General features: G+C 32.2%; 2 protein-coding genes and 1 long non-coding RNA gene across 3 annotated transcripts; 2 read left to right on the forward strand and 1 right to left on the reverse strand.

Moving 5' to 3' along the window:
• The first annotated feature begins 354 nt into the window (after positions 1–354).
• On the forward strand, positions 355–4,997 carry LOC108470710 (uncharacterized). The gene is made up of 5 exons (XM_017772182.2): positions 355–878; positions 1,854–1,890; positions 1,986–2,222; positions 2,310–2,357; positions 4,124–4,997. Exons 1-5 carry the CDS (start codon positions 577–579, stop codon positions 4,685–4,687), a joined length of 1,188 nt encoding a protein of 395 aa, XP_017627671.1. The 5' UTR covers positions 355–576; the 3' UTR covers positions 4,688–4,997.
• Positions 4,998–22,881: 17,884 nt separating this feature from the next.
• On the reverse strand, positions 22,882–23,759 carry LOC128295069 (uncharacterized). The gene is made up of 2 exons (XR_008285372.1): positions 23,458–23,759; positions 22,882–23,122 (listed from the first exon to the last, which is right to left on the reverse strand). It is a non-coding gene; the product is annotated as an uncharacterized LOC128295069 (long non-coding RNA).
• A 3,158-nt stretch (positions 23,760–26,917) lies between these two features.
• Positions 26,918–27,973, forward strand: LOC108467177 (peptide methionine sulfoxide reductase-like). The gene is made up of 2 exons (XM_017767733.2): positions 26,918–27,386; positions 27,473–27,973. Exons 1-2 carry the CDS (start codon positions 27,063–27,065, stop codon positions 27,725–27,727), a joined length of 579 nt encoding a protein of 192 aa, XP_017623222.1. The 5' UTR covers positions 26,918–27,062; the 3' UTR covers positions 27,728–27,973.
• Positions 27,974–27,991: the final 18 nt, after the last annotated feature.

A 27,991-nucleotide genomic window follows, 5' to 3' on the forward strand; every position in this document is an offset into this window, starting at 1 on the left:
TCATAACAAAATAACATTGTTAGCATATTGGAGTAATTTGTAAAACGTTTGACAAGTTTAAATACCAAATCGAACAAAAAAAAAGATTAGGTACCAAATTAGGAAAAAAGAGTCAAGTTTAGGTAAAATATTAAGTACCAACTTAAGAAAAAGTGTCAAGTTTAGGTATCAAATTAGAAAAAAGTGTCAAAGTTTAGGTACAAAATTGAAACAAAAAAATTTTAAATATCAAATTAGAAAAAAAATTAAGCTCAGGTACCAAATGTCATATTAAGCCTTATATTAATATATGATGAACAGTAGGGAACTTAATTAAGTAACAGTGGGTGATATTATCACTATTTCCAATAATAAATAAAAAGTAAAATAAATAAGAAAAGAAAAACTGAGCTCAATCACCAATGACATACGAACATTTACTGAGTCGACAGCGAGTGTGAAACATCCTCTGAAAGCGAAACTACAAAGGAATGTTCATCATCATCATCCCCTTCTTCTTCTTCTTCTTCTTTTAGATTCTAATTCCAAAAAAACCCAAAACAACCCAATTTTTTTTCACAGGTAAATTCTTAAACTATGGGTGGGGTGACGTCATCAATGGCTGCAAAGTTTGCGTTTTTCCCACCCAACCCACCTTCATACAAGCTGGTTAAAGACGAAGCAACCGGGATTTCAGTTTTAGACCCTTTCCCTCACCGTGAAAACGTCGACGTATTGCGTATCCCGACTCGCCGTGGTAACGAAATCGTTGTCGTTTACGTTAGGAACCCCATGGCTACCTCCACTCTGCTTTATTCACATGGGAACGCCGCTGATATTGGTCAAATGTATGAGCTTTTCATCGAACTCAGCATCCATTTAAGAGTCAATCTCATGGGGTATGGTTTTCTCGGTTTTCACTTAAGAACAAATTTTGTACATTACGTGTATGTTAATGGATTTGGTGTCAAAATTTTGTGGAAGAAATTAATAATTTCTAAGACCAAAGTGTTGATATTCTTGGGGTTTTTTTTTCTTAGTTTTAATGAGCTTGAGATACCACTTTAGATTATTCATAAGATCAAATTTGTTGTTCCTTGTACTTTCTTGATGTGGATGATTATTGTACATACATGATGTTTTTGGGGGCCATATTTTGTGGAAAAAGAAATAAATATTTTAAGATTAAAGTGTTTATATTCTTGGGGTTTTCTTAGTTTTGTTGTACTGCCTTGATTGAGGGTTAGATTTGTTCTAATTATTTCATTTAGTGAGAGCTTGAGATATGCCACTTTAGGTTGGTTCAACTTTTGAACTGAATTAGGAGTTTGACTTCTTACTATTCTTGGTTTCTTATTACAGATCTGTTTGCATAACTATAGTGCAAAATGGTGGTATTTAAGGAATCTTTGTTGTTATGCTTATACTTTGGTTTATCAGTTAAATTGATGATCGAATGGCGGATAAGGGGGAATGCTCTAGTACAATAGTGTCAACAAGGGATCCATATCTTTTAGCCTTTCATGGTTGTTGCTTTATCTTTTAGGAATTTATATATACATATATATTGAATTTTTGAATCTAGGGTTTAATGAAAAACGGTAATTTCTAACTGTTTATGAGAGAACTTGGTGGTTATATTCGTCATGCATGAGGAAGCAAATGTTTTCTATGAAAGTGAAAATCTAGGCAGTACCATCTTTCATGATATTGTTACATGTAAAGTTATAGTTGACATGAAATGTAGAAGAATACGGATCTTTCGTTTTTGTGTTAAACCGGCGTTGTTGTTTCAGTCTCCGTGAAACCAGTGTTATTTTTTCCATTAGTGTAACATATTGAAATCTTGAACATAATGTGTAAAATCTTTGCAGGTATGATTACTCTGGCTATGGACAATCATCGGGAAAGGTAATTATAGCTCGAATCCTCTACTCTTTACTACATGACTCAACTAATCAAATCTTACAGCTCTCGCTGAATTATATATATATGGCTTTCTTTAGCCTAGTGAGCAGAATACGTATGCCGACATCGAAGCTGCATACAAGTGTCTTGAAGAGAGCTATGGTGCCAAGCAAGAAAACATCATCCTTTACGGTCAATCTGTAGGAAGTGGTCCTACCGTAGATCTCGCTTCTCGTTTACCTCGACTAAGAGCTGTTGTTCTGCACAGTCCTATACTATCGGGTTTAAGAGTCATGTATCCTGTAAAACGCACATATTGGTTCGACATCTACAAGGTTCAACATTTTGCTCTCTATTCTATTCTATCTAATGTAAAAAGGGTGCATATGTGTATGAGCTTTATTTACATGTTTTTTTTGTAGAATATTGACAAAATCTCGATGGTTAAGTCTCCTGTGCTGATAATTCATGTAAGTCTTTGAAATTCAATATTTTGCATTTGTTAATGCATGAAACATTAGGAGGAATGTTACTTATTCAAGTTATTTCTAATTAAGTGCGAAAAATCTGCATTTGTATTTTCTCATTACATTAGGCATGTTGATTTTCTTCAGTTTGACCAGCGATGATCAATCGCATATAAATGCTTAGATTTCTAGTGTCTTCACTGTCTTCGTTTTGTTCTTATATGTTTTTTTCACAAATAGAAAAAGAATGACTTATACAACTTAAAATGTTATGACCTAGCTATGAAATTTCCTTATCTTTTACAGCTATTGACACCAATGTCTTTTTGGTAAAAGTCTCATGAAGGTTCTTGTATTAGGAGTTGGATTGCATTTTGTCTCTTTTACTGAAAAAATAGGCAAATCAGTCTCTATACATTAGACCGAAGAGTAAATTAATCTTTCTATTAAAAATTTTATTCATTTCTACTGTTAAAAACTGGTTCCTATATGTCAGCATGAGGTACACGTAGCATGCCACGTGTTAGTATTTGGTACATTTGTCAGCCATTGCAATTTTTAACAGTAGAAATGAATGAAATTTTTAATAAAAAGGATCAATTTGCTCTTTAATCTAATGTGCAAGGACTAATGTGCCAATTTTTTAGTAGAGGGGGCAAAGTGTAATCTGACACCTAGTACAAGGGACTAATGTTAACTCTATTCCAGTTTGGTCTTATTTGATTCTTTTTAATAGTACAGAGACAAATTAATCCATTTAATACTAGGACTAGTTTGATCAGTTCCCTATACTAGAGGGACCTCTCAAGTACATTTACCATTTATTTAGCTATGAAATTTGCTCATCTTTTACAGCTGTAGACACTGGATTCTTTTCAATGCACAAGTACATTTAATTCAGCTAAGGAAAACAATTTTAAATGTGAAAAAATACATATATTTATAGACACTGTACTCTTTTAAATGCACAAGTACATGCAACTTCAGCTAGGGAAAACAATTTTAAATGTGAATAAATACATATATTTATAGACAAATACATATATTTATAGACACTGTATTCTTTTAAATGCACAAGTACACGCAAGTTCAGCTAGGGAAAACAATTTTAAATGTGAATATGTATATACACGCATAAATGTATGCATTTATTTGTTTGGCCATGAAATTTGTTGATCTTTTACAACTGTAGACACTGGTTTCCTTTTAGATAAATGCAATTCAGCCAGGGAAAACAATTTTAAATGTGAATATATATACACATATGTATGTATGTATGTTTGCAAGTATGTAATATATATACATATATTTATTTAGGTAAGTACCATGGAGGCTCTTGTACTAGTAGTTGGATTGCATTTTGCCTCCCTCTCACTCAAAAAATGGGAAAATTAGTCCCTGTACATTAGATCAAAGAGCAATTTGGTCATTTTGTTAAAAATTTTATCTATTTTTACCGTTAAAAACTGGTCCTTATACGTCAACATAAGGTATACGTGTCATGCCATATATAATTGGTTATTTCATTTATCACACCAGTTTTTAACAATAAAAGTGGGTGAAAGTTTTAACAGAAAGGACCACTTTGCTCTTTGATTTGACGTATAGGGTTAATTTGCACATTTTTTGGGTGAGAGGAGGCAAAATGCAATCTGACTACTAGTACAAGGGCCTCCATGGTATTGCCTATTGGTTCAGTTTATTCATGGCTATTATGAACTTGCGAAGAATATCGGGAATGGATATTAACTTCCGGGATTGAAATTCAGGGAACTAATGACGATGTGGTCAACTGCTCTCACGGGAAGCAACTGTGGGAACTTTGCCAAGAAAAGTATGAACCATTATGGGTCAAAGGAGGTAACCACTGTGATTTGGAACTCTACCCTGAGTACATTAGGCATGTTAAGAAATTTATATCCACAGTCGAAAAAACACCTTCACGAAGAAACGGTTCTCGAAGAAGCACAGATGGTATCGAACAACTGAGGCAAAGCACCGACCATTATGAGCCACCAAGGAGGAGTATGGATCAAAGGGACAAACCACGAAGAAGCACCGATACCAGGGAGAAACCAAGGAAAAGCACTGATACCAGGGAGAAACCGAGGAAAAGCACTGATAGACCCCCAAGACTGAAGTTTCACGAGTATACGAAATTTAACAGCATTGACAAGCTTGAAAAGCTTAAAGTATCATTAGATCATATGGAAAGAATGGAGAGATCACGGAGAAGTGTCGAATACCATGATAAATCGAGTAGAAGCAACGATCAACAGCTCGAAAAAGGAAGGAAAAGTGTTGATTGGTTAGATAGAATCCGAGCAGATTAGAAGCTTTTCTTTTTGTAAAAGTTTGTTCAAAATGGAAGGGGGGAATTGGGACTGATTTCCACTAATAACTTAATTGTTTGTAGAATTGGAATGTTGTTATTCAAAGTTGCAGTTTAACAGTGTGGAGTGTAGAATTTGCTATCATTTTCTTGAGATTTGTTCTCATTTGATCTTTAATGAAAGAATCAAATCTGTCTGTTTCCGTTGTGGAAATCTCAAAGCTTGTAATTAACCACTATATGGGGTGATTGAGAAATTTGTGGGTTTTGTACTCTTTTTCAAAGTTTTAATAATATATTATTTTGTTTTATTTTTATGTATTACTTTATTATGTCACTCCCCTCTATTTATTTCATGTAATATAAAATAACTAAAATATTTTATAATAATGTATTACTTCTTTACAGATTTCAATTGTTTATAGGAGTAACCCAATTTTTTTGGCATTTTCATTTTAATTACCTAAATAAAAATACCTACAATTTGAGAAAATTTTCATTTTCGGCCGTTGACTGTGCACCCCATGCCGTATCATATTTTTCACCATCTTTTTACCCCCACTACTACTGTTCACCATCTTCTTCCCCTCTATGCCAAAAATATATCATTTTGCCTCAGCCATGGTATCAGATTTGATTTTTTGCAAACTTGGATTATAGGAATGCAATACAATATATCATTTTTCGAGCATCATACAGTTTGCGCTTTGCTTTCTTTCTGTGTACCATTGTATGTCTAATCACTTGTTTAATGAATAAAGGTGAACTTTCTGAACCATTAGCACAGGGATGCGTGCCCTATAGCATTTTTGTCTGTACAAAAGGTTCAAATATAGTAGAGAGGAGAAGGGAAGAGTGTATTGGGGTAGAAAGGCTCGGTTTAGTTAATAACAACTATAAATTGAAACATTGAAGAATAATGCAGCAAACGATGGTGGAAGCAGAGGTGGTGTGGAGGGGAAAAAGATGATGAGCAGTAGTAGTGGGGGTAAAAAATGTTCAAAAATGATAATGCGGCATGCATAGCCAATTGCCGTTAAGGATTTAACATTCAATTGACTATGTAACACCCCTAACCCATATCCGCTGCCAGAATAGGGTTTCAGAACATTACTACCATTTGCAGATCACTTAAAAAAATTTCACTTAAATACTTATCGATTCAATGCATCAATAAATATATTACCATTCAATCAATGGCTTGGCACTTGCCTAAGCATCAACAACAACACTTGTTAGTGTACTTGCACATATTTTATATAAATTCTTTTTTTCTCAATATGTCATATTTGAATTTAATACTCGTCTTAACTTATATATTTTCCTTATATTAACATATAAAAGTTAATCTCATATGTATATGTCATGATACATATCATTCTCTTACCGTTTCTTTAATAACATATATCATTCATTTCATTATATCAACATTTCATGTACCATATACTTTCCACACCATGTGTCTATATAACATGTACAAATCATAATATAAATTCAATACAAAGATAAATGATTGATGAGCTCAATAATTTCATAATTTTCATGTTCTTCCATTTCTCATATTTATCCCGTTGAATTTCTCGAAATTTCGATGGATTTTCAGAGGTACACTTTTAGTGTACAATTTCGGGTCCGTCAATTCGTACACATATGGATATACCCTTTTTCCAGAGAGCACACTCCCGCGAACCTCATCCTTACAGCGGGATTACCAGTCCAGGCTAAATCCCCTGTAATATAAACTCATAGAGTATTGTAGGGATTACCAGTCCAGGCTAAATCCCCTGCAACGACAATTACTCTAATGAGCTTGGATCTAAATTACCAGTCCAGGCTAAATTCAAACCCTAATTCGGATTTACCTGTCCAGGCTAAATCCATTTTCCACATATTCTTCGGGAGGGCTATATTAGGATAGGATCACCCGTCCGGGCTAGATCCTTTTTACCGTCTCGAGCTATTTAACAGGAAGCTCATAAAGAGCAATATCGGGAAGCTAATCCGGGCTATAACGGGAAGCTCAATAGAGCCGAAATCAGGTAGTTCACAAAGAACCATATCGGAAAGCTCACGAAGAGCCTATCGGGAAGTTCCGGATAGCCGTATATCAGGAAGTTCAAGCGAGCACTATCGGGAAGCTCACAAAGAGCCTATCGGGACGCTCTTAAGAGCTACGGTGTGTCCACAACACATGCGGATCACAATCTATCGGGACACTCCGACGAGCTATAACGAGAAGCTCGCAAGAACCATATAACGGGAAGCTCGAGAGGGCTAATATCGGGACGCTCTTTCGAGCTATGGGGTGTCTGCAACATATGCAGAACTACAACCAATTCGAGAAACTTACATCCATCGATTTTCCTTTGTTCAACGGGATTTATCATTTTATCGGGCATTATCAAATATATCCATATCAATTTCATATGCATGACAAAAATACAATTCACAAGTATAATCATGAATTTCATTCCATTCAATCGGGATTTATTTTCAATTTATATCGAGTATTATCATGAATTGAACATTCAAATCATATTTTCATCACATAACCACATATTTCAAGTGTTTAAAAATACAATTCAAGTTACACAAACTTACCTCATTGATTGTTTGTGTTTATAATTTCATTAATCCGATATCTTTTCTTTTCCAAGATCAAGTCTCGTATTTTTGTTGTCCGCATTTTTATAAATAAATTTGATCATCATTTTCATTCATTTCATATTCTAATGCATTTAATAATTACCATTTTTCCCCTAAACTTTTAATTAATGATGATTTCATCCTTAGGGTCAGGAAAATAAAATTCTTACAATTTAATCCTTATTTCCAGCTATTATTATCATACATATCGATAACAGTCCATGAATTCTATAAAATATCAGAATTTTTCCATAATTTCAACACTTTTCAATTTAATCCCTAAAACATGTTTTCCCCCGATCTTAAACTAAATTAATAATTTCATTAAATTTTGTAATTTAAATAATAAAATAATCCATTTCATGCAATTTGGTCATTTCTGACATTTTTATAAAATTGCCCATAAAGTTTTACTTATATTCAATTTAGTCCTTGAGCCTAAAACATGCAAATTAGCCATGCTAAATGAATATTCATATATATTTTCCTCCTCATCCTCTCCATTCCACATTCTTTATGTATATAACACACTTGTAAGTAACATTATCCATAATCTTTATTATTTACTTTTATGAATATTCAAGCTGTCCATCTGTGTCATAGTCACTAAATTATTTATATCTAGAGCTATATAACTCCAAATTAAGATCAATAAATTTTCCCAGAAACTAGACTCATATTTATTCTTACCATAAAAATTTCATAATTTTTGGTTGGGCCAATTAATACAGTTTATTCATTGAATTCTCCCATGTTCTGCTGTCTGACAGTTTCGACCCTTCTTAACTAAAAATTAATTATCTCCTTGTACAGGATCCTAATGATGTTTCCGTTTGTTTTTCTTGAAAATATACTCATTCATAATTCTAAACATATAAATTTAAGCCCCTAATTATTTTTATCCAATTTTTTATGATTTTACAAAGTCAGAATAGGGGAACCCGAAATCATTCTGACCTTGTCTCACAAAATTCATCATATCTCATGATTTACAATTCCATTGCTTACATAATTTCTTCTATAAGAAACTAGACTTAAAAATATTTAATTTCATATTTTATTCATCCTATAATTATATTTCTAAAATTTTTGATGATTTTTCAAATTTAGACTACTGTTGCTGTCCAAAACTGTTTTAGTGCAAGATATTAATTATCATGTTATAACACCCTTATTTTCTTTTTCTACACCATTTCTCATCACTTTCTCTTATTTTCTCTTCACTAACAGATCAAGAACATAGGACCTTATGTAAGAAAACTCTACTATAACACTGTTTCCATGCTTCGTCAATAATAACAAACTTAAAATCATACTTACCTTATTCTATTGATACTAATCTTTAACTTTATTTTCTCTCTCCTCCAGCTTCTATTTCTTGAATCCAACTTTATATTCTAACTCCCCATGGTCTCCTTAACATTTTTCTCTCTTAGTAGCTATGGAAATTCTTTTGATTTCTAGGTGAAAATGGTGAATTTTTGGTGGAAGGACCAAATTGTAAAGAAAAGAAAATTTCTTGCTTTTCCTTCTCTTCTAACGTTGGTTGCATGCATGGAAAGATGATGAAAATTCTTCATCTTCCCTTCCTTTTATACTAAATAATTAATAATAAAATAATAATGAAATAATAATAAAATAATAAAATATCTCATTAAAATAATATATATCTAATTAAATAATCATAAAAGATCATCAACATCACCATTACTTTCTATATTTCTCTCTCTTCCAATTGATTATTTTTCCCTTTATTATCTTTTAAAATTCCATCCTTGAGTCATCATTTAATTTGGTAAAATTACAATTTAGTCCCTCATAGTTCTTCACCTATTCAATTTGGTCCTAATTCATTCATTTTCCTTAGTTTCTAGATCATTCCACTCTTCAAATATTTACACTACTGGCCCTTCAAATTTTTCATATTTACACTTTAACCCCTCAAATTTTGAGTATTTACTCTTATGCAACAAAACTTTTCTCACTTTTACAATTTAGTCCTTTCTTGAATTAATATATCATAATATACTTCTCAATATTGACATAACTCAAAATTTCCCTTTTTGTCATTTTATTTCCTTATTTTACTATATCAAGGATAATATCTTACTGTAAAAATTTTCAGGGTATTACAGACTAAAATGAAAAAGATTCTAACAACGGTGATCAAATTGCATGTATTTTTATTTGGATGATCAAAATAAAAAAATTGGATGATGAATTAAGTAGTTTACCCTAATTTAAGTTACAATAAAAATGTAATTCAACATGAATATAAACTGTAACTTAATATTTTATCATACCTTGGCAATATCTTGGGCTTCACTTAGAACAATAATTTCAAGACAAGGCTCTACTAAGACTAAAGCACGAGAAACATCAATAGGGGTTGCACTCTACAAATAAGGAAGAAGTTTGGACATTAGATGCTACAAACATGAATTATGTTTGCACATACCCACATCAAAAGGTCTCTACGTTCCACTCTCCTCCTTTAAGCAATATAGAAGGAAGTTCAATATTCAAGTGATAACATACAAATTGGTGAACAAAAGAAAAATGTTCCTTTTCCTCTTCAAGTGGTTTTCATTCTTCAAAGGTAAAGCGTTATGTGACAAAGGCCAAGCATCAAGGTCTGAGATATTATCAAACAAAGCAACTTCTGATGAAGTCAAACTATTTGGATTATGAATTTCAACGTAAAATCTTTAAAAATTATTTTGGGACCGTACTTAGTTAAATCAAGGTAACTTTTATCTCAAATGATGAATTTATCTCAAACTATGAATTTGATCTTCGGTAAAACCTCCACCAAATAAATGAGGTAAAATCCTTATAAATGAAAGGATGATCAATTTAATTGAAAGAGGAAATCTTCAAATTTATTTTCTATAAGAATATATTTGTGGGGGGATAAAAAGTAAGATTTTTTGAAAATTTGTTTACTTCAAGGTTATGATTACCCCATGGAACAAAATAATGTATGCCACAAGAACCTTCAAAATTAAAGGTGGACGTGTTCCTAAAGTTGGCAGAAGAAGTTGGTTTTCAACACCTTTGACAAACTAAAAATACAGTACTAATAAATGCTAAGAATTTCTTGATAACCATAGCATCTATACAAACCAATTATGAAGGAGTAAATGAAAACCCACTTCAAACAGGTGTAAAGGGAGATAGAAGCCTCTGTTATTAGCTGTAACTTTAGTTACCCAATATGCTCCTAACAGATTTGAGAACTTATTTTTACAATGAGGATGTTTAAGACATCACAGTTTTAGCTACCTCAATAGTGGAACACAATGTTCTTCACTCACCACTGGACATCTCTTACTTGAAATTCCAAACAATCAAGCATGATAAAGATAAGAAATCTCTTGACAAAATACAATAAAAAGAAGAAAAAAGATCAAGTATAGATAAGAAGAAAATAAAGGTTTTGGATTCATAAAGAATCAAATGTGACAAAGAAATGATGTTATTTCAAAAACCCCAATTAGAGATGAATGGTGCCTAAGAACAATTAATGCATAGGAATAATGATAGAAACATTAATCATAATGCTTTAAAAGTCTCTTTAGGCTTCATCAAAACTTTTAAAGCCTCCTTAGAAATTCAACTCAGCCTAAGTCACTTTAACTTACCTTTCATTCAAGGGGCAATTGTTATACCTAAGTAAGCTAGACCCTCATGATATCATGCAACCTACATCACCCAATGTTAGAAAATAAAATTTGGCAAAGTTCGTTTTCGCCAGAAGCCTAGTCTTAGAGCCTAACACCATATGACATAAATTAGGTCCACACAATCCCCAAAAGATATATAGGGAAGAGCATCTGCTAATACCTGTTAATCCATCACCTTTCTAGGCCTGAAATCATTTACATCGGCTCCAACATTGTTCTTAGTTGACAACCCACCACTTTTGTAACAATTCAATTTTCAACGATGTCGAAAAACTTGGTTTTAAGATCAAATTTACTAAATTGAGGTCGCTAAAAATTAGAATCAAATAATTACGTTTTGAATACGGAATTGTAAGGGCAAATCAAAAAGTAGAACTAATTTGATTAAATTATTATATATAGTATAGGGACTAAATTACAAGACGAGAGATATAAGGAGATTTGATTTAGACTTTGAGCAAGTCCTTATTAAGCAATTAGACATGGTCGTAAATATAATTTAGCCATAGATTAAATGTTAATAGTGGATGAGGTTAATGACTTCCATTGACTTCCACTAGGTTTTGTAAGAATGAATCATAGCTTTTAGATTTCTATATTTGATTTTGTTGGGATTAAATCGTATAAACAATAAAATAAAAAAAGGTGGAGAATGATGAACACAAATTTTTTACATGGAAAACCTTCAAAGAGGGAAAAATCATGGGCAAAAGAGGCATCGACTTATCATTAAATGAGTAAACAAAATAATAGTACAATATAAAAAAATAAACTTAAACGTACTAAACTTACATTACCCAAAATCCCAAAAATAAAACCTTAACTCAAGAACAAAATTCTCTCCATAGTTACCGTATGAGCATGGGCTAAAGGAGGAAAGATAAGAAAGGTTCCATCTTTATTCTTTCGTAATAGAATAACTGGATGGTTGGAAGTTGTTAATGTTTTCCCTCAGGGTGAGTGGGGCAGTTTTCTCTTCGATATAGCGGTGGAGCGTCTTTTCAAGAAGTCAGGAAGGAGGCTTATGTGAGTGGTTAAGTATCTCGAAGTCTACCTTTGACTTTGTGTGATTTGACTGTCAACTGGTAATGGTGTAAGTAGTGATTTGTCTTGTGTTTTCTTTATTATTTTACGTGTTATTTTTTTTTGTGTTGAGGCATGTTTCTTAAAAGATTTTTTGTAATATTCTTAAGTTGCGTTAAAGATTAAAACATCTAGGTTTTCTTTTTTTCTTTTTATCTTTTCTGTTTTAACATTTATCCTTCTTTTTTTGCTTTATTCTTTTGAAGTTTCCTTTACTGGGGTCTGTGTTTTTCTGTTTTTCTAGCTTAGGGTAGTTATTGAGTATTAGGTTTTTTCTCATTTCTTTTCTAGATTAGGGGTTTTCTTTTCCTGTGTTTTCGTTTTTCTTTGTGCTTTCTTTCTTTTAGGTTTGTGTTTCTTTGTTGGCGATTGGTGTTAGCCGTTTCTCTTTTCTAGTGGGGTTGGGTGTTTCTATTAGTGTTTTTGTGGTTTATTGATAGTAAATATGGAAGATGATATAGTTTCAAGATTGGCGAATCTGAAATTCTTGAAAGAGGAGGCCAGAAGTGTTGTTAGTACGAAGGAGGACTAGCGATTCCAAAGGTTTTGAAAGCTGGGCAATTGGAAAATTAATGATGGAATAAAAAGTTAACAGAGAAGCTATGTATCGTGTTTTAAAATCTCTATGGTTCACAAAAGAGGAGGTAAGCTTTGTTTCCCTTAAAGAAGGCACCATTTTGGTAAAATTTAGCACTGAAGAAGATAGGAAGAGAATTCTAAACTTATCTCCTTAGCTGTTTGATCAAAGTCTGTTTAGTATGGTTCCTTTTGTTAAAGACAAAAATATGGAGGAATACGACTTTAATCTCTCATCGTTTTGGGTGCGTATCTTGAATATGCCAGTGGAGCTAATGGATAGAAAAATGGCTATGGAAGTTGGTAATGCGATAGGTGAAGTTTTAGCTATAGACTGGCGGGATAGAGGTGGAGGTTGGACAGAATTTATGCGTATTAGAATCATTATTGACATTCATAAGCCATTGCGAAGGGTTGTTCATTATGTTGATAGAGAATAGGGAGATAGTCTGTGCAATCCGGTATGAGCAACTGCCTAGATTTTGTTACATATGTGGCCTAATTGGTCATACGACTCAAAAATGTGAAAAAGAGGAGGCCAACAGAAAATTCCACAAGTCTGAATTTGAATATGGGAATTGGCTAAAAGTATCCCTAGGAATTACAAATCAGGACAGGGGGTTGTTGAGAAATGGGATAGAACTGATAAAAGAGTTTAAAGGGACTGAAAGAGAGCTATCTGGGAGGTCTTCTAGTGGGGTAGGAACAAATGAGCTGAATGAAAAAATAAAAATGGAACGAGTTAAAAACACAGAAGATGAGTCAAAATCGAGCACACCAAGAAAAATTGGCTTTAAAAATACGGAGAGATGGAACAGAAAAAATGAAGGCTAGGAGAAAGAAAGCCAGATGTAGTAATGGGGAGTTAACTGAAGAAAGCCCAAGTAGAAAGGTTCAGAGAAAATTGCAAAAGCCAATTATTAAATCTCGGGTGGAAATTTCTTTTACCCATTTCTCTCGGTAATCTATTATTAACAACTTCTTTCCAAGTTTGACACCTATAAAGGCGGCAGCTGTCAAACAGCCTCGCCAGGATCAATGAAGTTTTTAAGTTGGAATTGTCATGGGTTGGGGTCTCCTGCGACAATTCGAGAACTCAAGCAACTTATAGCTGCGAACAACCCTGATATCATTTTCTTATTTGAGACTAAAATGAATGCTGTTGAATTTCAAAAAGTTCAAAATAGATGGAGGTTACAGAATGGGCTTGTCGTCAATTCCGAAGGTCGAAGTGGGAAGCTTGCTATGATGTACAAGGATGTGGTTGATGTCTCCATACAAACATACTCTAAGCATCATATTGATTCTATTGTTAAAATAGGCAACAACAGAATTTGGGTTACTGGATTTTATGGGCATCATAATCCAAACGATAGGAGTACCTCATGGGGATTCCTTCAACGTGTGGGAGAGGTGGTTAAAGAAGAGTGGGTGGTGGGAGGGGATTTTAATGCAATGCTTAATGATGCTGAAAAGGAGGGTGGTCGCAGGATTGTGAGGGCTCATATTAACGAGTTTAGAGATTTTTTAGATGACTTGGCACTAGTGGATATTAAACCAGATCGTGGTTGGTTCACTTGGGTCAATAATAGAAATGGTGATAGGCTTATTAAGGAGAGGCTTGATAGATTCATTATGACGGTTCCTGCGATGGAAAATTATACTTTTACTTCGTCTAGTGTTGTGAGACGAATACAATCAGATCATGATGTTATTTTATTTGACTTGTATCGCCGTCAGCCTATGAGTTAACCCAATGACAATAAGATTTGGTTTCGTTTTGAGAAATGCTGGGCAAAAGACAATGAGAGTAAGAGAATTATTCAAAATGCCTGGAATACTGAAGAGGGTAACTACAATTACAAGCTAGAGAGAGTGTGTGAGCTTTTGGGTCCTTGATAGTATAATAAACACTGAAAAATAAAAAGAGAGGTCAGCAGGCTCCAGGTTCTCATTAACAGAATTATTGATACTACTAATAGGGTTGGTAGTGTTAAAAGTTTGAAGAAGACGCGTCGTAAGCTGGACTTACTCTATGCTCGTGAGGAAAAATATTTGGCGCAAAGATTGAGGGCCTAATGGCTTAAAGAAGGTGATAAAAATACTAAGTACTTTCATGTAAAAGTTACTGGTAGATTGAAAAAAAAATAGAATTGATAAGTTGAAAGATGGTCAATGTGGTTAGGCTATTAATAGCAATGATATTTATAAGGTGGCAAAAGATTACTTCTGGACCTTGTTTAGGCCGAATGACAACAATATCAACTATAGAGAGTTGGGTTTTATCAGCGAATGTATTATTAGAGAGAATAATGATTGGCTTACTAGGGAGTATATCGAGGCTGAAGTTCTTCAAGCCATCAAACAGATGGACCCTAGTAAAGCCCCTGGTGTCGATGGCCTCTCTGGGAGTTTTTTTAAACAACACTGGGATATTGTTGGAAATGAAACCTTGAAGTTCTGCTTGGATGCGCTAAATGATCAGAAGAATATTTCTTTGGTTAATGAAACCATTATTATTTTAATTCCTAAAACTAAAGATCCTTGCGATATGTCGAACTTCCGCACTATAAGTTTGTGCAGGTACATATACAAGATTGTTGCTAAGGTTCTGTCAAATTGGTTAAAAGCTATCATCCATAAGCCAAAATCAAAGCTCCTTTATTCCGGGGAGAATAATTCATGACAACATTTTAATTGCTCACGAGCTTATTCACTATCTTCAAAGTACCAAGAACGGGCCTAATAAAGGTTGTGTCATCAAACTCGATATGAGTAAAGCGTACGACCGCGTGGAATGGAATTTTATTGAGGCGATTATGTGGAAAATGGGTTTTGATAAACGGTGGACCGACAAAATTATGGCATGTGTTCAATCAGTGAGGTATTTCATTAAGTGTAATAATATGTTATCAGAAACTATTATTCCTGAGAGGGGCCTTTGCCAAGGGGGCCCTCTCTCTCCTTATCTGTTTTTATTTTGTATGTAAGCCTTTTCTAGGATGCTTATTCAAGCTCAAAACATCAATGCGCTTAGAGGCATTTGTGATAGCCGAAATGGTCTGCGGATAAATCACTTGTTCTTCGCTGATGATGCACTCATGTTTGTGCGTAACAAAAAAAATGATGTTGATTGTTTTGTTAACATCATTAGAAACTTCGCATCTACTTCTGGTCAAGAAATTAATTATGACAAGTCTATGGTCCTATTTAGCCCAAACACTCCGTCAGATCAAAAAAGTTACTTTGGTGATCTCCTTGGAATGAAAATTGTGGAGAAGCACGACAAATATTTAAGCCTCCCCATTTCGATTGGTAATAAGAAAAAAAAAGCCTTTTTTGAGATTACTAACAGATTTTCTTACAGGATAAACAGTTGGTCCAAAAGATTACTCTCATATTGAGGCAAAGAGATCTTTATCAATGCAGTGTTACAATCCATCCCTACTTATGCGTTGTCTATTTTCTTGGCCCCTAATAGTGTGATCGAAGAGCTTCAGTCTAAGTTAAGCAGAATATAGTGGTCAGGAAAGGAGAGTGGAAAATATTGGGCTATGCTTCCTTGGAAAACTTTGTGTCAGCCTAAAAGGATGGAGGGTATAGGAATTCGAGATATGCGGCTCTTCAATATTGCTCTTTTGGGTCGTCAAGTTTGGAGACTCATCAACAACAAAGATTCCCTTTGCTTTAAATTTCTGTCGTCCAAGTACTTCCCTGAAGGTAATATTTTTAATGCTAAACAGGTGGAAAAAGCTTCGTTCACCTGGTCAAGTATAGCTGCTGCTGTAGTTAAGTTGAAAAAAGGGTTCGGTTGGCAAATAGGAAATAGAGATAGTATCAATATTAGAGATGATAACTTGGGTTTCGAATATCTAAACGGGAGTACTATCATTTCAAATAACAGTGTTCATGAGATCAAAAGTGTTAGAGATCTTTGGTTGGTTAATAATAGAAAATGGGATATGGATAAGATCAACATAGTGTATGGTAAAGATTGGGGTGATAGAATCTATAACTTACCTATTGGTAATGAGGGCCAGAGAGACAGAATGGTTTGGTTCCACAATCCCCATGACTAGTTGGAGAATATGATGGGAATTTTGGATAAAAGAGCTATGGCTGACTTAATTACCATTTTATGGAATTGTTGGAATAGTAGGAACAATTTCATGTTTAAAGGTAAATTTGACAAAGCGCAGGCTATTTGGGATAGGGCTAGCAACCTTGGAAAAGAGTTTAGAATCTACAACTTGTTGTACACTCCTATGCTCCCCCAGAATGACAATATGAAGAAATAGGATAAACCTCCCAAAGGTGTTGTTAAAATAAACTTTGATGCTACAGTGAATGGTAACAGAGTGGGGTATGGGGTAATCTTTCGTGATAACAACAGCTTTGTGCTTGACGGTGGGGGGCTTCATCGATGAAAAAATGTCGGCCCAGGAGGCTGAGTGTTCAACTTTTGAGAGAAGTGTTGAGCTGCCTGGTCATCTAAATGTTAATGGAGACGTGTTGTTTGAGACTGACCATGCAAGCCTTGTCAACATCATGAACAGATGTAATACGGATATTACCATTACTGGGGATAAAATCAAGGCGTGTAGAGATGCTTTCAACAATTTCAAGTCGGCTAATTTAGTTTGGGCTAATCGGTCTGGTAATTAAGTAGCTGATTTCATTTGTACAAAAATATGTAGGAAAGCAAAAACTTGGCTTTTTGATATGGATTATCTTAAGGAGATCCACAATATTGTTCTTAATGATGTTACGTAATAAATTGTTTTGACCATTGTGGTCATCTTTTATTCAAAAAAAAAAACTCTCACCAAAACTTCATATGTGACTACATCTTATCGCCCTCAAAGAAAATTTATTTTTTAATTTCCCCCGCAAAACAAGGATACAATGACCCATTTAAATATACTAAGATTAGAGTTCTAATCATATTAAAATATCCCTAGAATAATTATGGTCTGATTGGGAGAAAAAGTCTTGCTTGAAGTCTAAAATGCGACAGCCAAATAAGAGAACACGCCGTGACGTCATTTTCTCCTCATTGTGACGTCCCGAGTCACGTTGTCACGACATCATGATCCTTCTCGTTGTGACGTCGTCATCTATTTATCTGAAAATATAAGGTACACCCCACAAATCTCCATATTAACTCGTATTTATCATGCCTCCTTTTCCATGTCCCGTCACGGGCCAAACTTGAATTTTGCAAAATGTCAACCAAGTTTAAACCGTGCTCGAACTTGGAAACTGAAAGACTCCTAGTCTGTAACAGCTTAATTTTTAGTGGTGTCAAAACAGTGATTCGAGATCACTAAATCCGACAAATGAGTAGGAAATATTATTAATTTAGTGAGTATAAGTTAAATGTGAAGTTAGGAAAAATTTTGAAATTGTGAAATGTACTAAATATATATATATTAAAATAATTAGAATTGAAAACGAGGTATCGAGACCCCGAGAATTTTAAATCGAGCCATAAATATTTTTATAAATATTTATGGAGTGTTAATAAGTTAGTATTAAAGTTTAGTCAAGAAATTTTAAAATCTTGATAGCTAATTGAACAAAAAGGACTAAATTGTATCAAATGCAAAATTGTGGGAAATGATTAAATAGCTTAAATGATAAAAGAAAGAGGGTTTAAAAGGAAAATAGACCCAAGGTCTATTTGGGCTGGACGGCAAGAGCATGAAATCACCAAGAAAATAAGGGGAATTAAGGGCAAAATTGTAAAATTGCAAAATTTACTTAATAAAGCTAGGACTAAAGTGGAATTATCTAGATTTCTCTTTATTTTTCTGCATTTTCATCAGAAAAAACACCATGGGAGAGTTTCCTTAAGCTGGTTTTTCATATTTTTACTGCAAGTAAGTTCAATTCTTGATTATTTCTTGAAATTTTTGTGTTTTTGTGACTTTTACAACTAGGTCCATTTGTTGAATTCATTAGGTCTTGATTCTATAAAAGAAATTGAAAGTTTCTATGAATATGTGCTGGAAGTATATGATGATTTGACATAGAATTAGAGCTTTAAATTGTTTATATGCTGATTTTATTGAAAGAATTGAATAGAAAGTGAATGTTTGGGACCTAAATTGTAAAAGAGTTTGAAGTTAGAGTTTTATGTGAAAATTCTGAATTTCAATAGTTATGAAATAACTTATAATGTCTAGGAAAAGTATTAATTGAGAAAATTAGTTTAATTGAGGGGTTAATTAAGTAAGGACTGACTTGTATGAAGTGTGAAATTTGGGGCAAAATGAAAATCAACATTTTGCACTAAAACAGTTTTGGACAGCAGCAATAGTCTAACTTTGAAAAATATCCAAAAATTGTAGAAATCTAATTAGAGGATGAATAAAATATGAAATTAAAGCTTATTGAGTCTAGTTTCTCATAGAAGAAACGTGTAAGCAATGGAATTGTAAATCATGAGATATAATAAGTTTTGTGAGACAATGTCAGAATGATTTCGGGTTCCCCTGTTCTGACTTTGGAAAATCATCAAAAATTGGAGAAAAATAATTAAGGGATTAAATTTATATGTTTAAAATCCTTAAAGAGTCTATTTTCAATATAAATAAGTAGGAACATCATCCGAATCTCGTACGATGAGATAATTAATTCTTAGTGAAGAAGGGTCGGAACTGTCAGACAGCAGAACAGGGGCAACTTTAAAGTATAAACTGTACTTATTGGCTAAACCAAAAATTTTGAAAATTTTATGGTAATAAGATAATTAAGTCTAGTTTCAGTTAAAATTAGCGGATCTTAATTTCGAGTTCTGTATCTTAAGATATAAATAATTTAGTGACTATAACGCAAATGGACAATTTTGAATATACATAAGTAAATAGTGAAATTATTGATAATGTTACTTGTTGCATGTTATATAAATTAAGGATGTGGAATGGAGAGGAGGAGGAGGAAAATATGTATGAATATTCAGCTAGCATGGCTAATTTGTATGTTTTAGGCTCATGGACTAAATTGAATAAAAGTAAAATTTTATGGGCAATTTTGCAAAAAAAAATGTTAGAAATGACCCATTTGCATGAAATGGATTATTTTATTATTTAAATTACAAAATTGAATGAAATTATTAATTTAGCTCAAGATCAGGGAAAAACATGTTTTAAGGATTAAATTGAAAAGTGTTGAAATTATGGAAAATTCTGACATTTTATAGAATTCATAGGTTGTTATCAATTTGTGTGAGAATAACGGCTGGAAATAAGGATTAAATTGCAATAATTTTATTTTATTTTAACCTAAGGATGAAATCGTCATTAATTAAAAGTTTAAGGGTAAAATGATAATTTTGTTTAGAGCATTAGTTGAATGTATTATAACATGAAATAAATGAAAACGACGATCAAATTTCTTTATAAAGATCCAGATGACTTGAATACGAGACTTGAACGTGAAAAAGAAAAGATATCGGATTAATGAAATATCTGATAAATGAATCGGTAACTCCGGTAATGCTCTGTAACTCTATTCCGGTGACGGATTCGGATTAGGGGCGTTACATAGTCTTTAAATCGAATTTGTATAATGCAACAATGACCAATAATACCCGAATGAGAGAGAAAACACTAACTCTCTCTACCTTAACTATAACCCTCTATGACCAACCTTGCCTCAAATACTCTACAAACTATTTAAGTCATTAAAGATAAAAAAGGGATGAGATTCTTCTCTAAATTAGGTACATGCCTAACATTTGACACGACTCCACATTCAAACGGATTATGTGGAGAACAACAAATCATCACCATTGTCTTTAGCCACATTAGCTACCTCTATAATTATTCAAAACTGTTAGAAACTGAAATTTGTGGTTCACTAAACTTCTCGATATCCAAAAATATTGTTGTGCCACCGAACGAGGCAATTTGCAAATGCTGAACTGCAGCTCTAATACCAATTTGTTGGGGATTGACCCGTATAAACAACAAAATAGAAAATGTGGAGAAGAACAAACACAAATATTTTACATAGAAAACCCTAAAAGAAGAAAAAACTACCAGGAAATGAGGCATCAACTTATTATTATATGAGTAAACAAAACGAGAGTATAATATAGAGAAAATAAATCTAAATGTACTAAATATACATTAGCCAAAACCTCGAAAACAAAACCCTAACTTGGAAACAAATTTCTCTCCATAATTACCACTAAAACTTCATATGTGACTACATCTTATTGCCCTCAAAGAAAAGTCATTTTATGATTAGCTTCGCAAAATAAGGATACAATGACCCCTTTAAATAGGCTAAGATTAGAGTTCTAATTATACTAAAATATCTCTGGAATAATCAGAGTCTAACTGGGAGAAGAAGTCCTGCTTGAAGTTTAAAATGCGTCTGCCAAATGAGAGAATATGTCGTGACGTCCCGAGTTACACCGTCGCAACGTCGTGATCCTCCTCATTGCGATGCCATTATCTATTTCTCCAAAAATACGAGGTACTCCCCACAGATTTAATTTAATAAATATTTAATATGGTAAAGTATGGTTAGTGATTGAGGAAAACAAAGGTTGAGCTTTTTATTTTTTTTCTCTACCGTTTATACTTTGAGAAAGAAAAGAAAATTTCCTTGGTTCATTCACAACTGCCGTAAGCCATACAAGCAAATTTGGTGAGCTTTTCTTTTGTGATTTTGCTAAATTTGGTGAGGGAACATCTTTCCTTAACTATTTGATTGGACTCTTTGTTAGGCCACCCACTATTAACAAGGGCGATCTCTTTAAGAGGAGACTATTTGAGAACCATGAGTTACCTATAAATACCCCAAAACACAATATAAAGGGAGACTCTCCTTCTCTCCCAACAAATCCTAAGAGGCTAAGTCCTCTCCATTCTCAGTTTTTCAACTCTCGACCCCGTTGTTGGTGAATCAGCCTTCTTCTATATGACCCTTTCTCTACTCTTATTCCTCTCCATTCTCAGTTTTTCAACTCTCGACCCCGTTGTTGGTGAATCAGCCTTCTTCTATACGACCCTTTCTCTACTCTTATTGATACTCTGTATCAATAGATATTAATGTGTTTTGGTGTATCATTTGAATTTATTAATATTTTTAAAAGATTTTTTGTACTTATATTTATTGTCCAATTTCTATATTATATGAAATATATTAAGTAAATAAATTTAAGTTAAATAAATTTTAAAATATTAATAAGTTAAATAATTTAATTTAATAATTATATTTTATTTTGAATATAATTCGGAAAATAAAAATGTCAAAACAAACGTATATTGATGTTATTTGTTTATGTTGTTATCATATATAACTTCTAAGGCGATAAAAGTATTAAGAAGGTCTCTGTATTAGGATTCAAACTGTATTTTGATTCTTTTACTTAAAAAATTAGCAAATTAGTCCCTATACATTTGATCAAAGAGCAAGTTGGTTCTTCTATTAATCCCCTCAATTTTTACTGTTTAAAACTAGTCTTTGTAGGTCTTTATACGTTAGCTTGAGCTATACGTGGCACGCTGCTGTCTAATTATACGTTAGCTTGAGTTATAAGTGGCACGTTGCTGTCTAATTATTCTATCAACTACATTAGTTTTTAACAATACAAACGGATGAAATATTTAATAGAAAAGATCAGTATGCTTTTTTTTTATCAACATATAGGGACTAATTTATCTATTTTTTAGTAAAAGGAGCAAAATGCAATATGACTATCGATACAAAAATAAAATACAATCTAACCGTTATTACAATAACCTTCATAATACTTTTACAAGTTTAGTAGCGTTGACTTAGGTTGCCAATATGGACTATGTTGCTACTCGCCTCATATCCATAGACACTTCTCATATAAACTATATATATTGTCCTTTCACGTTAGTGTAAACCTATAATTAATTTATAGATTTTTTCCTACCATTAATATTTTAACATTAAATTTATAAATATAATTGTATTCGTAATTTAAAATTTAAAATTGATAAGATGTTGAATTATTATAATAAAAATATTAAATTATATGTATAATAAATATAATTATATTGATAAATCTAATTATTGAGTTCTTGGAATTTTAATTAATTGAGGAGTTTTGAAAGTAAATAAATTAAATATAATTTTAGACTAGTATAATTGAATTCCTCTTTTTATATATATATATATATATATATATATTTATGAATTAAGTAAACTATATGAATAGTTATTTATTTACAAAAATATTTTATTATTATTGTAATGGCCAATTTTGGCCCAGACAAATAAAACAATAACAAAACCCAAAACAATAAAAAAGAGCCCAAAAATCTTAAGAATTTTCAGCAGCCAACCCTAGCCCCAAGCCTCCAGCCGCCGCTCCCCATGTGCTCGGGCAGCACGTTCAACGCTCAGCCACCACACCCCGCGCATGCCCTCCTCTTCAATGCGCCTGACACTCCCATAACCTGCAAACATTTGGAAAAGAGGAAAAGATGGCAGCAAGAAGCACAAGCAGTAGCAGAGAATAAAACAAACAATATTTTAATATGGGAATCGGCTATAAAGCCGAAATGAAACTGATTGTAAAGGGGAATTCGATATACAAAAATTGTATTACGCATGTTAAACAATCAAAAACAAAATACAAACAAAAAGGTTGAGATTAATCTCCTGTTTCGTTTTCTATTGTTTTCTAGTTTCTGTTATTTCATTTATATTTATTATTATTATTTCTTATTTTCTTTTACAAATCTATTAAACAAAACAAATAAAAAGAAAAAGGAAGAGAAGAAAGCCTCACCGGAAACGCCCGTGGCTTCACCGTCGGAGATTTCTCCTCCGTCGTCGGGGCTGAAAAGGGGTGGGGATCCTTTCTTTCGTTTCTTTTCGATTAAAAGGGCTAGGCTCATGAACTTCTTTTGGAACGCGGCCTTTCGGGTTCACCTGGAATGGGGCTAAAGATTCCTTTTCGCGCAACGCCAGCCATTGGCCCCGACGGTGGCGCGATGGACTGCTGAGAGTTCCTTCAGCCGAATAGAGAAAAGGGGGGGAAGAAGGAGTTGTGATCTTTTTTTTTTTTTTTTGTCAACTAAAAGATGAACCGACAGAATGAAAAGGAAAGAAATTTTTTTATTTTAAAGCATTCCAAATGACGTGATTTGGGGGGGGAGTGGGGTCTGTGCACTTTCCCTAAAAGGGAAATTTATGTGTTTAGTCCTCCTCTCTCGCAACCTTGTTCAATTAACCCCCATTTTCTATCTTCTTTTGTTTTTTAAAAATTTGGCCCTCAGATCTTGTTTGGTTTTCGTTTTGATCCCTAATTAACTATCCAATATTTATACTTTTATACCCCCAATTTTAATTTATTTTTAGCCATGTCCTAAATCTATTTAATTCATTTATTAACCCTTTTTAAATGTTTCATTTATATGTTATTTCAAATGTTTTATATGTTGTTTATTTACATCTATTCTAACTCATTTTAATGTACTATTTATTCAAATTCTTATTATTTATTTTAACTTACTTTATGTATATATGTCACTTTAATCTATTTTATATGTATTATTTATTTCTTTATTCCTTACCCATAATATATATGTATACATATAGTCTATTTCAAGCTTTTATATCCTTATAATGCTTCAAAAATTGTTTTGTTATATATACATTTCAAATTATTTTATATTTTAAGTTATTGTATATTATATATTTCAAATGACTCTCTTTATATTACCCTTGAACCGGTTACTATTATAAAATATAATTATATTGTCTATTTTGGTTCTTTTACGTATCATATATTTTAAATATAATTATATTGTCTATTTTTGGTTCTTTTACGTATCATATATTTTAAACTCCTTATTAATCATTTTTAAAATTAACTTATATATTATTTATTTTAAAATTATTCGTGTATGTCATTCTTTGATTTGCTTTGTGTATTATAGATTTTAAAATGCTTTATACATTATTTATTTTAAACTTGTTTTATGTATTATTTATTTTAAATTGTTTTATTGTTTACTTTAATTTCTTTCCCATATGTATTATCAATTTCAAAGTTTTATATGCATTATCTATTTTTATATACCATTTATTTTTAAAATGTTTGTATATTACTTATTTTAAATTTCTCACTACATAATATTCATTTTAAACTTATTTTCATTATTCATCTTAAATCACCTTACATATCATTTATTTTAAACCCTCTTTTACATAAGTCATTTTGAATTATTATATATATGTTAATCACTTTACATTTTCTTTTTATTTATTTATTTCAAACCCTTTTTATATATTATTTTGAATAGTTTATTATTTTAAATTCATAGAACGTTTGTTCTTAAACTTCTTGCTTTTGTATGGATCACTTATTTTTAATTTCCTATATTTTTATCTTAAACTCTTTATACATTATTTATTGTTTATATACATATATTTATGTTAAGTTGTTTTTTATATTACTATGTATGTATTTTTCATATACGTCATGTGCACACATTTTTCATATGTATATATATATATATATATATATATATATATATATATATATATATGTATATATTTTAACATTATTAGTTATATTCTTACTATCAAACATTATATATAGTTTACATACATACTCTTAATATCATGTACCTACGTACATTCATTATTTCCATTTCATATTTAATTCTAGTATCATATATATCTTTATTGTTTATAATATTATTGTCACATTTATATTCGCTTCAATGTACCTCTAGATTTGTCTTTTATTTATTTTTTATTTATTAATTTACTTTGCATTACTTCGAAAACTATATTCTTGTTTTCTAATTAATTTCAATAATCAAGGCAACGTACCGATTTAACATTAAGCCATCGATGTCATCGCTATGTTGGGTGAAAATTAATCAACTCGTGTTAAAACGGTATGTCCTTCTCAAAAATCAAAAGAATTGAAATTTCTTGTCTTTTCAATCGGATCACGATTTAATCTTATATTGAACTCGTATTTTTGAAAATCAAGACAACACGTGTTTATAAGATACCAATTTTTGGCGTCGCAAGGGTGCTAATACCTTCCTCGCCCGTAACCGACTCCCGAACCCTACTTTTTCTCTGGACTTTGACGTAGACCTAAACTCAGCCTTCCTTTTGTTAAAAAATAAATTTATTAGGTGTCCAATCACACCTATAAAAAAGGATCAGTGGCGACTCCCCTCTTTATTTTAAAATCAAACTTCAGTTTTCAAGTTTTCAATAAAATCGCCACAATTAGCGACCGAAAACGAAAATTTGTACGTCGCTACAGTTATCACTCAATTTTAATTTTTTTAAATTTTCTAGATAAGTAAAAAAATGTTTAATCACTAGAGCTTTTAAATTTGATTTTTGGTTTGTGATATTCAATTGTTAATAAAAGATTGATTTCAATTTTTTTATTGATACAATAATAAATTTAACTCTTTATATTTTATAAATTTGATTATAATTCTAATAAATTTAACATATTTAATCCTCAATATTTACACATCTGTCAATTTAGTATTGATTCTAAAAATATACTGAAATTTTGAAATTTTAAAATAACAATATTAAAATATATTTTAAAAATCTAAAATTATATAAAATACATAAAAATATAAATTATTTATTTATATTTTTAATACAACCTTTATCTAACAAAAAAAGGACAAACTGCAATATCAGAAACTATTAGTAAATTTATGTTTTGATCACTTAACTTTAAAAAATTATAAAATAGTCTTTAAACTATTCGAAAGTTTTTATTTAACTCAATGGGCTGTTGAGTTTTTTTTTTTAGGTCTAGCCAACGAACTTCAAGTGATGATTCAATGATTGGTGTAGTAAATCAATATCTATCGACAAGTAAAAAAACATAGTTTCGGTCCAAGTCGATCTAATGGTCAATATCAAAGATCGAAGAATGAAACTATTTAAATTTTAATTTGCAGACTCATGACATTAAAAGTTGAACTGTTAAAAGAGAGGAGGAAGGACTTTTCGATTGGTGCAAACGATACGAAGAGAGAAGACTATGTAACAATAATTTTAATAGTAAAATAATGATTTGAATAAAAATCTTAGAATAATTTAATGCAAAACATAAACTTACCATAAATATAAAACTAAATATCCACAATCAACGTCAGATATTCATAGCAAGACAGAAAACAATTGCGTTAAGCTTTTATTGTTCACAATTATTTATGGATTTTCATTTTAAGGTCCCCCAGAATTCGTTTAAGGTTTAGCGGCCTTGAATTTGGCTGGAAAAACGTGATAGGTTCATCATCTGACAAGTCAAACAAAAAAACTACCTTTATAAATAAAAAAATGAACGTTACTTTGCTTGCTATATTTGCAGAAAAATAGCTTCAAAACTCAAAAATGGCCACTACCGTCGACACCAACAACCCGGCTTTCGACGCCGACGAGGACTGCCCAATTAACCCATCTCACGAGTTAGCCCAGTTTGGAGCCGGTTGTTTCTGGGGAGTAGAATTAGCGTTTCAACGAGTTGAAGGTGTAATCAAAACGGAGGTTGGCTACTCCCAAGGTCATGTTCATGACCCGAATTACAAACTGGTATGCAACGGTTCAACAAACCACGTCGAGGTGGTTCGGGTCCAATTCGACCCTCAAATCTGCCCTTACGTTAATCTCCTCTCTCTTTTCTGGTCCCGCCATGATCCCTCCACTCTCAATCGTCAGGTATCTCAACTTTGCTTAAAATTCACACAAGTGTTCGTCTTTTTTACTCAATCAATGAGTACTTTTTTTTTTATAATTTTTTTCAGGGTGGAGATGTGGGAGCACAATATAGATCAGGGATATACTACTATAACGAAAACCAAGCTCGTCTTGCAAGAGAGTCAATGGAAGCTAAGCAATTAGAGTTGAAAGATAAGAAAATTGTAACTGAGATTCTTCCGGCGAAACGTTTTTATAAGGCGGAAGAGTACCATCAGCAATATTTAGAAAAAGGTGGAGGTTTAGGGGCTAAACAGTCTTCTGAAAAAGGTTGCACTGACCCCATTAGATGCTATGGCTGAAGAAAGCCCTTTTGAATATGTTTTTTTTTAATATCATGATGGCACTTAAGCTTCTTGTCTGGTAATAAACAAGTTATCATGTTTTCCTTTTGTTGTGTTCTGAAGACATATATATATATCAATGGAGTCTGGGTTTGTTGGTTTCTTTTTTATTTGAAGTGTCATTGTAACAGATAGAACATTGTCAAGTTCCATCCTTTGTGCATGTTTTTGATATTAAAAGTTTGTATCTTTTTTCAGCTTTTATTATGACAGAGCACTTAG

Source organism: Gossypium arboreum, chromosome 7 (genome assembly GCF_025698485.1).
Source record: "Gossypium arboreum isolate Shixiya-1 chromosome 7, ASM2569848v2, whole genome shotgun sequence".
Lineage (NCBI taxonomy): Eukaryota > Viridiplantae > Streptophyta > Magnoliopsida > Malvales > Malvaceae > Gossypium > Gossypium arboreum.